We start from the raw sequence: 10,933 nt of genomic DNA on the forward strand, positions 1-10,933 counted from the left end.
TGGTTAAAAAACCTTGTATAAAAAGAGTAGTCCTCTGCAATTCACTGCACACACAGCTTAAATTTATGGTAATACAGCACTACTTTCACAATCCAATCAAGTCCTAATGGATAAAAACAAATCCGGAATTCATTAAAAATCTTCTGGGATTCATTGGAAAACGGGTTTGTGAAAGCTGTTACATGCAGATTCATGTTGACACACAGAGTATATCTAATCCTTGATCAGAACAGAATGTATATTGAAATGTCGGCTTTCATACGTTCCTGATTTGTGATCGCTGCAATCTGAAATTTTGCGCCCTAAAAATAAGCAAAGATGTTCGGTTAGTATTCCTCGACTGGCCGTAGAGCTACCGATTGAATTTGTTTCATTTATTATTCAACTCACTCAACATGCCAGCTTATTTAGCAGATGCATGCCTAGATGTTTTCTGGAATCTAAATGAATAAAGTAGCAAGCAAGATTTATGTCTCAATTTTACCCTCTGATTTAATGGCGAATAAACAGGTGCAGACTCTGTGCTGTTTGTTTCCCGTCCCAGTTGCGCCGGGGTCCAAGCAGAAGTCCAAGTCGCATAAGTTCCTGTGTCTGCGGGTTGGCAGGGCCATGCGGAAGACTTTTGTGTCCCACGCCAGTGCGTCCATGCAGCAGTACGCCCAGCGAGACAGGAAACACGAGTACTGGTTCGCTGTTCCATCTGAAAGATCAGTACTGTCTCCGCTCGGATACCCTGTATTATAAACTTCAATTCCCTTTAATAGCTTATTAACACTTTAATATGAAATTAAATATTCCCATATTTCGAATTTTTTATTTGTATGTAATCTGAAGGCCTAGTAAAATAATTTTTCTTTTGTTTTAATCCCAATGTTATTATTAACTCATTCCCCGCCAGCCTTTTTTAAAAAAGTTGCCTGCCAGCATTTTTGTGATTTTCATGTATTTTCAGGAAAATGTTCTTCTATAAATATATAAATATACATATATGTCAAATGAAAGAACAGACCCTCTGCTTTCAAACAAACAAACAAAACGGGGGAAAACATTTCATCCTATCTTCATTTGTTCTCTACGGAGCCCCTAAGGGGACATGGAGCAAAATTAAATAAAGTTTAGTTTTGCACGCACATGAAACTATTGCATGCTCACGTAAATACTATCGGGTGCTCAAGTGAAACTAGCACATGCTCACGTGAAACTTTTGCGTGCGCATGTGAAACTACCGCGTTTTGTTTCGGGTGCTCACGTGCAACTATTGCACGGGCACGTGATAGTTTCACGTGCACACGCGATAGTTTCACGTGCACACGCGATAGTTTCACTTGAGCATGCTAAACTTAACTTAAAAAACTAATTCTGCACATGAAGGTTTTGTGTGAGCACATGAAAGTTTTTACGTGAGAACATGAAACAAAACTTTAGATTTTTTTACTCCAATGTCACTTTAGGGGCTCTGTAGTTCTCTTTTTATGATCTCTTAAATATGGGTGTTTTTTTTTAAATACCAAATTTTGAGCAAAAAGCTGAAATAACTGCATTTTTGGAAAGGACTTTTGTTAGACATCAGATTCAGAATGGTTATCAAAACATACACAGAGTTACACAGAGTTTTAAATGTTAAAAAATTAATTTTTGCTTCTGTTTTTTATACATTGCGCCATCTAGTGGATAATAGCGGAATTACAGATTATGCTAAAAACTCGGCAGGAAAGCGTCATTGGCAGGGAAATGTTTTCTTTTAATGAACAAGATAACTCGTCAATGGCGGGGAGTTAAAATGGAATAAATTTTAACAGTCATTTTGTCTAATCGAGCTATCAACTTAAAATGGGTTTGTTAGCGTTGGTCTACACCAGGAGTTTTCAAACTGTGGGTCGGTGTCGCACAGTGGGATCACGTGGGTCGTGCCAAGTCACTTGGTGATAGTAAATTACAAAAAAAAACTTTTTTTTTCCTATTAATGGCAATTGTTTTGACATCAGGTGTTTTGGGATTGCAATTAAACTTACATTTAACTCTTTCCCCGCCAGCATGTTTCATGATTTTTACAAAAGTGTAATGCCTCCACGAAAATGCTTTTTTAAATATATAAACATACAACATATTAAATGAAAGAACAGACGCTTTGCTTTCAAAAAAAAAAAAAGGTTTCATCCTTCATTAGTTTTCTTTTTATCACCTCTCAGATATGGGTGGGTTTCTTCAAAAACACCAAATTGTGAGCATAGTTTATTTTTGTAAAGGATTTTGTTTTAATAGAGATCAGATGCAGAGCGATCCTCAAAACTTAGACGGACATACAGCTGTTTGCCCTAGGGCGATACTTTCGGGTTTTATAAGTTTATAAGTAAGATAACTCGTCAATGGCAGGGAAAGAGTTAATTTATACAACATAAACTACTCTATTTTGAAAGAGAATACATTTCTTTTTATATTTATAAATGTGTTTAAAAATATTTCAATACAAATATTTTGGTGGGTCATGAGATACACGAATCTGTCAGGTTATTCTGGGTCAATCCTTAGTGTTATTGAGTAGTTAGATTAATCTGTTGACACTGTGGACATGGCCGAGTCTAATTACTTGACCTACTAATCTAAATGCTTGAATGCAAAGCCTTATGTAACCTAGAATGTGTACTTCCTTATAATAGACCTACAGTATTCAGATACAGTTAAACATATTATGAGAGATTTACATGCTCCATGTATGATTTCATCTCAAAACTAAATTATGCATGGAAGTTTTTCTTTTGGAGCAGGAAATCGGCGTAATTTTCAAAAATTATATTATTCTTATTAGTGTGCAGATTGTAAAGTTATTTCATATATATGAATAATATACATGCATTTGTAATCCATTTTTTGAAAAGTCTTTGTTTAGTAACTCTGTCATGTTTATTTATTAAGTTTTAATTTATGCCTTGCAAGTCTGTTTATATTCTGTCTGAGAGTGTGTAATGAAGAGATATATGTTTCCAACATGGGCTTGCTTTTTGACCTGTTAACATCAACAAACTTATGTGTGCATTTCTGTGAAAGTGGCATGAATTAAATGTATCACAGGCTTGTGTTTACGGGCAGGGTGTTGCTAATAACCAGTCCACAGTTGTCTTGCTGGTCGCATGATCTGTTTGATTATCTGCTTTCATACTTCTGCACCGCAAAAGAACATTTTATTGTATGGATGTCAGCTAGAGAGTATCTGTACTTGTTTACTTTTGATAGACTGTTAGCTATGCTAGATGTCCCCAGAAGACTTCTGGAGCTTGTCCAAATCTTTCTATGAACAGGGCATTTGTGTGTGAGCATGTTTATTTTGTAAGCTTGTTTGTATTTACATTTTACATTACATTTATGCATTTTGCAGACAATGTCAAATGCATAAATGTAAAGCAACATGCATTACAGGGTATACATTTGTATATGTGTTGTTCCCTGAGAATTGAACCCACAACCTTTTGTGCAGCTAACACAATGCTGTACCAACTTGGCTACAAGAACTTAGTACATGTTCTTACCTCAACTTGGACGGATTGGTACATGCCTGTCTTTTTTCAATGGGTGCATCTTTGTACAGCAAGTCGTGAATGTGTTAGCATTTAGCCTAGCCCCATTCATTCCTTAGGATCCAAACAGGGATGAATTTAGAAGCCAATAAACACTTCCATGTTTTCCCTATTTAAAGACTGTTTCATGAGTAGTAAGTATGGTGGCACAAAATAAAACTTTTGCTTGGAGCCATAGGAATGAATGGGGCTAGGCTAAATGCTAACACATTCACGAAGGGCTGTACAAAGATTAAAAGTGCACACATAAAAAAAAGATAGGTATGTATTAATTCATCTAAGTTGAGGTAAGAAAAACATAGTAAAATATTGAAAAACGGTGGTGTTTTCCTTTAAGTTGGGGTCTGTTGGCAACAGGTCGCTCTTTGTTAATACAACAGTACTGGGTTTCATCACTGTCAACGTGGTGCAATTACCTATAAGTTGCTGTTGACAGACATAATTTAGAAATTGAATAAAGCAATCTAGTAAAGTGGTATATCAGAGTACAAACATGCTGTTGTCTTGATTGAGATGTCAGTATAGAAATAGATCTGTTATTTGTTTTAATAAAACATTTAGCATTGACAGATTCTTTTATCCAAAAAGAAGGTTACATTGCATTGAAAGCTATACATTTTATCAGAATGCATGTTCCATGAATCGAACCCATGACCTTTAGGCTGATTTTTCAATGCTTTACCAGTTATACTTTACAAGAACGATATTACATTGTGCTTTTTATCACACAAATTTGCTGGAGTTTTGAGATTTATAAAAATAGATTTTATTGCATAAAACACTTATCCGCAAAGCATTTGAGAATAAACTCTGAAGTATGTATGAATGACATATTTCTAAGTAAATCTATATAATAGATGATTTGAAAAATCATGCAGGCTTTTATTTTATTGGATTGTTGATGCAAAAAGTGAAAATAATTGTAAATAATTGCAGGCATTAATGAAATGTGCAATGTTTTGGACAACAATTTTGACTTCATCTTGTCCTTATTGGACCTTTCAGTTAGAACTAACACAGTAGTATAGACATGTCCATGTGATGTGTAGACAAAATAGGTTTGAAGAATAGGTTAAAAAACCTGGACCCCTGTATTTGGCCTGGAAATGAACTATGTACACTTATTTCTGTCCCCTATAGATCAGACCACCTATATGCATTCTTTGTCCAGTGGACCCCTGACACATATGGGGAAGATTTGGGGGGAGTGACCCGAGACCCCGGGTTTGTAGTGGTGAAAAAGAACCAGGAAGCTGAGAGTGGGCAGTTGGACAAACCAGCACCTGATATCACCTTCAAAGACTGGGAGGTAAGAACGGTTATTTTAAGATAACCCGCATTTAACCAAACCTAAACAAAAGTTGATTAAATCACACCCATTTATTAGATGTCAAAATACAAAAGACTAAAAAGCATGCATATTATATGCAGTATTTTTAGTTGTATTATATGATATATAAGTATATATATATATATATATATATATATATATATATATATATATATATATATATATATATATATATATATATATATATATATATATATATATATAGTGGTTCAAAAAAGTATTTGGACACTTAAGCTAAAATATTTCTGTTATATGCATGACCCAAAATCATTCTCTGCAAAAGTTGTGCTCATTGTTTTGTCATTATTGTGAAATTTATCATAAATCTGTTTATGTAATGTATCTGTTCTCCCTTCTGTCCACATGAGCCTGTTTTTCACTGAAGCGCTGGGGTGTGTCTATGTGTGTACGTCTTTCATTCAGAGTTCATGTCCTCTTCAGTAACAGATAAACCATGTTTTTGTGCAAACTAACATTTAAAGGGCACCTATTTCATTGCTAAAAAACAACTTTATTTTGTGTATTTGGTGTAATACAATGTGTTTGCGTGGTTAATGGTTAAAAAACACATTATTTTCCACATAAATGTGACACCCCTTACCATGATTGAAAGATTCGCTCACAATGCAATGATGAGTCCGAAGTGGGAGGAATTATGATAACGTCAATCTTGTCTACATCACCACTACCAGGAAGTAAACTATTGCCTACAATCCGTATGTTTGTTGTAGTCCAAGAAAAGAGATTTACGTTGGAGACGATAACTCACGTCATCATCGTTTACTTTGGGATTTGTACGTTTTGCATATCGTTAACATGTACTAATACACACTTACACACCAAAGGAAATGTAAAATCCGGATTCGATAATAGGTGCTCTTTAAGTATAAATGCATGAGTTTTCTGTCGTCAGCAATTGTAAATGTCTGTGTAATATCTTATTTGTACAGTGTCTTATGATTTTATTTCCTCCAAAGGATGTGTTGAACTGGTATGTAATGTCATTTTAATGTAATGTGTGTTTGTCTTGGATGTTATATTAAGGGTTGTAAGCTTTTCATCGCCCCTCCTTTAAAAAACCCTTGACTCCAGTTATTCATATTCATCTGGCTACATATGGATCATAATTTTTACTGTTTAACATTTTAAAATGGATCAAAGACAAGAACATGTTTTGGGTATTGGTTTTAAGACACCTTTTAGGAAAGGTTTTGATTCACTTCAAATGTTGATATGTGTAAATAAAATATATATTTTCATTCTGCTTTGGGAAGATATTGTCCCAATCATCAATAAAGGTCCCTAGTTGTCGCTGGGATAGAGGCCTTTCAAAAAGTACACATTGGCACACCCTAATGAGTGTATACTAGTTTCTCAAAAGTCAGTCCCTCTATGACAGTGGTTCTCAAACTGGGGGCAGGGGCCCCCAGGGGGGCTGCGAGATGGTGCCAGGGGGGCCCCAGTTTTATGACAATTTATAAAACACATTAATTTATCATGAATTCTGTGAAATTAAACCTAAAAATAAATAAATTATACACTACTTTGTATAATTTAATGTTTTGTTTAATTAAAATGTGAAGTTTTCAAACTGTTTTTGTCATAAATTTTCTTTGGGGGGCCGCAAAGGAATGCACCATACACAAAGTGGGCCGGACGCTGAAAAAGTTTGAGTACCACTGCTCTATGAAAAAGCGTGATTATGCATGATTTAACGCATAATCAGCCAAAGTCTGCATATTTAAATTGCAGATTTCCGTGCCCAAAATATGCAGGGCTTGCATGATTTCATAATCCACATATTTTCGTAGCAAAAATCACATATATCTTAGTAGAAAGTTAAAGAAAGGTTGCATTTACTTCACACAAGCGCATCCATGTCCCATGTTGCCATAAGAACGTTATGAAGTGACGTGATTATGTGACGTGAACATCACTCAAAAGCTGCAAACAGTTCCCGCAATTTTTGCAAGTTCCCGCAAATTCATTGCATAAAATTGCACAAATATCATGCATATTCCATCGCATTTTTTAAGAAAACGTGCCGCAAGATCAAGGATTTTTGCACGCTTTTTTTTTTGAAGGACTGAAAAGTACATACTGTAGTGCACCAAAGAGGTAATATTAGTACCTTAAAGGTACATATTGATACCAAATGTATACATAACTGTACCTAGTGTATATGGTACAAAGGACCTTTTTAAAGGGTACTGCCCCAGTGACAGCTTGGGACCATTTTTTACCATTTTGTGACAGTGTACTTATATTCTAACATTGTCTAGATGGTTAAGTTTTTATAGTTGTGTGGTTTAAGACATGTATGTACCTCCTCTTATCTGGGCCGGTCAGAGGGAGGAGGTCACATGAGTTCATGCACTTCTATTGGTCCCTGTGTGGGATATAAACAGAGCAAAGCCTGGAGCCGACTTCAAAGCGTGTCTGTAACTGTAGATACTCATATCAGACATAAACACTCGTGTCCCGGGACTGTCTCTGCACAGAAGTGATGTTTTTCTCCAGGAGAATAAAGGAGGGATGTCAGCTGATGCCCAAATACAGCTTTGGCTTGGTAATGCAAACTTGTTTTGATGTTTGTGTGCTGACAACATCTAAATGCAGTGCTTGACTTGTAGGTTGTGTTTATGCAGTAGCTTACCGTATAGTACTGGGTATGCAACCCTATATTGTTTGTTATGCAGTATTGAGTCAAATGTATTTTAAAAAACACTGCCATTGTACCGCAATAATATGTTTCAGCTTATGAAGCTTATGTTTTATGTTACTTTGAGACCTAAAATATTGTAGAGCGTCTGAGCTTGAACAGGTTTTGGAGATGTGATCTTTTTGTGAGACGGTGTCTTTTGATCTCATAAGATGAATCCTAAAGCTTATTTGCTGTACATGAGATCTAAACTGACTGCCTGATCTTGATGCAGCTGTCTGTCTAAACCTATGGGTCAAGCTGGATTTGAAGTGTATACTATCGATGGACTACTCCGTTATTTAGCTCTTGTTGTAGTTTGGACTTCTTGTTTAGGCTAGGCATGTTGACCGGATGTATCTGATGTGTTAAATTATGAAAATCATTTCACAGTGATAACAAACTAACACCACAAAGCTTGCTTCATCCCATTAGCATCATATCGGATCTTCCACCTTCCCCTAATATTTTAAATTTATTTATTGGTCGGCTCTCACGGGTCACAATTCTTCTGTCTGTGCATTAGGTAGTGTCTGTCTCAGAGTACTATCGACGGATAGATGCATTAAAAAGTGAGGACCTGCGCTCGCTCTGCAAACGCCTTCAGGTGCCCTGCTGCACTCTTGAACCTTCACAAAAACCCTGTTATGGGATTATACATTACCCCTTACCTAATTTAATGCTTGTGCACCACTGCAAGGTGGAAACTCCCTACAAAGTATGAGAATGACTGCCAATCCAAACCAATCCAACAATCAATTTAAAGGCGGGGTGCATGATTTTTGGAAGAAAAAAAACATCCAAGGGGCTAACTGACATCATTGCCTGGGTTGCGTATGTGTGGGGCGGGTCTATCAAAATAAGGTCCAGATTCTATTTAGGTAGGGGTGTGTTTGTTTAGATGATTTCAAATGTCAACATTGGCTTTCAGAGATCATGCACCCCGCCTTTAAAAAGATTTTATAATTTACTTATGCTAATATTTCTGCAGCACTATTGGATTTAGATGTCACCTGAGGTTTTTAAATAGCTTAAAGGAATAGACATGATAACTGATGCAAATGTACCATCATAGTTATTAGTTACATAAGCTATTACTATAGCCAATTGCTGAAGGGTTCGATCAAATATCAAAAGTTGCTTTGCCTGCAGTGTTTGGTATGATTTACTCTTCAGACAGCATCAATCACACTCTTAAAGTCAACATTTTTAATATGTACATTATTTAAAGGTGCAGTGTGTAAATTTTAGTGGCTTCTAGTGGTGAGGTTGAAAATTGCAACCAACGGCTCAGTCCACTGCTCACCCCTCGTTTTTGAAACGCATAGAGAAGCTACGGTAGCCGCCACCGAAAAAACGTGTCATCGATGGAGACAACTTAGTAAACAAAGTTTGTCCATTAAGGGCTTCTGTAGAAACATGGCGGCACAAAATGGCGACTTCCATGTAGGGGGACCCTCGGTGTATGTAGATAAAAACATCTTATTCTAAGGGAATAAAAACATAACGGTTCATTATAAAAAGGTCTTTATACACCCCTGATAATTTCTGCATTTCTGTCAAGAGATCCTTCTAAAAATTACACACTGCACCTTTAATTGCTTGACTTTTTGGCTGACACCACCTCGACTGTCACCTAGACGGGTAAATTTGTCGAATTTCGGGCTGTTATATCTAGCACCCACTTTTCATGATCCAGTCATGTCCAACATTTTTTAATGTCATATTTAAAAGCGAACCAAAAAATATTAAAGGATTGCCATTTTTATGTTGACTTTAAAGGAATCGCCATTCCTAAAAGTGTGATGATGAGGTCACACTAACCCTGCAAACATCCAAGATTGTGAATCATGATGCATTACTGTAAAGATCAAGCAAACAAATACCAGATTAATCACCAGATCTGATGTTTGTGAATATAAAGTCTTGATGCCTTGGATATTTGTCTTAGTTTGCATCGTTGATCCTGTTTTCCTGCTAATTTAACCTTGAATCCCCTGCTGTTCATGCTGGTCATTCCTTAACCTTGGGAATAATTTCTCCTTTGAAGCATTTTCCTGCCGGTCAGATAATTCTGATCTTCATCTATCTTTCCCTTTCTACATCATTTGGATTGAAGGGTCACTGATGTAGATGCACACATTACCAAACTGAAATCATCATGCTTTTGGCTACTAATGTGTGTCAGTGAGCTTCACTCCTCATGTTATGCTCTTAGTTCCTGTATGTGTGTGACTTTCTCCTTTAAGATGATTGCTTGTACTAATTTTCAGTAGGGGCATGATGCCATTTAAAAAAATGGGATGTTCTCTTACATTGAGAGTACTGTTTATATAGCATTATTTATGGAATTGCTTTAAAAAAAAAAGAAAATAATCAAATGAGAAAATATTTGATTTCACATTACCACATTTTAAAAATCTAGTGCATTTTAGCACAACAAAAAACATGCATATACAAATAACATACTACTCTCAATATAAGAAAGCGTTTGGGAAATTTCAGGTAAAACGAATGATGGTGCTTACGTGCACTTAATTTTTCTTAAATTAGATCACGACTAAAGAGGAGGTGAACTCCAAACATATGGTTAAGACTGACCCAGAACCGGAGACGTTCAAGCCTAATCTGAATGAACCCAGTGTCCTGCTGCAGCCAGACCAGATTGAAAAGGTAAGATAAATGCTTCTCATTAATCTGTCCGAGATGATTTCTGACCATATCTATCTGTGGATCTCATTTATATTCAACTCTCAATGGCCCAGACCGCACATTTATTTAACTCCTTTATTGAGCGATGAACTGCACTTTATCTTAACACTGCAAAAAATGGCTATCTTACTTAGTATTTTTGTCTTGTTTTCAGTAGAAATGTTTAAAAATTCTTACATTAAGAAAATAAGTGTAGTTTTTAGACAAAAAATATAAAATTTCAGTGAATTTATGCTTAAAACAAGCAAAAATATCTGCCAATGGGGTGAGAAAAAAAATCTTGATATAAGTATATTTTTTTTTCTTAAACGCTTAATTCAACAAAAAATATCTTACCCCATTGGCAGATATATATATATATATATATATATATATATATATATATATATATATATATATATATTTATTTATTTATTTATTTATTTATTTATTTATTTATTTATTTATTTATTTATTTATTTATTTATTTATTTATTTATTTATTTATTTATTTATTTATTTATTTATTTATTTATTTATTTATTTATTTATTTATTTATTTATTTATTTATTTATTTATTTATTTATTTATTTTTTTTTGCACAAATTCACTTAAAG

General features: G+C 35.1%; 1 protein-coding gene across 4 annotated transcripts in view; it reads left to right on the forward strand.

Annotated features, from left to right (window-relative positions):
- oxr1b (oxidation resistance 1b) overlaps window positions 1-10,933 on the forward strand; it is a 168,932-nt gene that overhangs the window by 154,184 nt on the left and 3,815 nt on the right. For 2 of the 4 annotated variants that reach the window (XM_073858527.1, XM_073858528.1), the window contains exons 10-13: window positions 545-714; window positions 4,720-4,881; window positions 8,151-8,231; window positions 10,178-10,297. In XM_073858527.1, coding sequence (XP_073714628.1) covers window positions 545-714; window positions 4,720-4,881; window positions 8,151-8,231; window positions 10,178-10,297 — 533 coding nt within the window. Of the gene's footprint in view, window positions 1-544; window positions 715-4,719; window positions 4,882-7,003; window positions 7,493-8,150; window positions 8,232-10,177; window positions 10,298-10,933 lie in introns of those variants that run through there. The other 2 variants (XM_073858529.1, XM_055220862.2) reach the window with 2 other exon arrangements.

The sequence above is a fragment of the Misgurnus anguillicaudatus genome, chromosome 20, assembly GCF_027580225.2.
Source record: "Misgurnus anguillicaudatus chromosome 20, ASM2758022v2, whole genome shotgun sequence".
Lineage (NCBI taxonomy): Eukaryota > Metazoa > Chordata > Actinopteri > Cypriniformes > Cobitidae > Misgurnus > Misgurnus anguillicaudatus.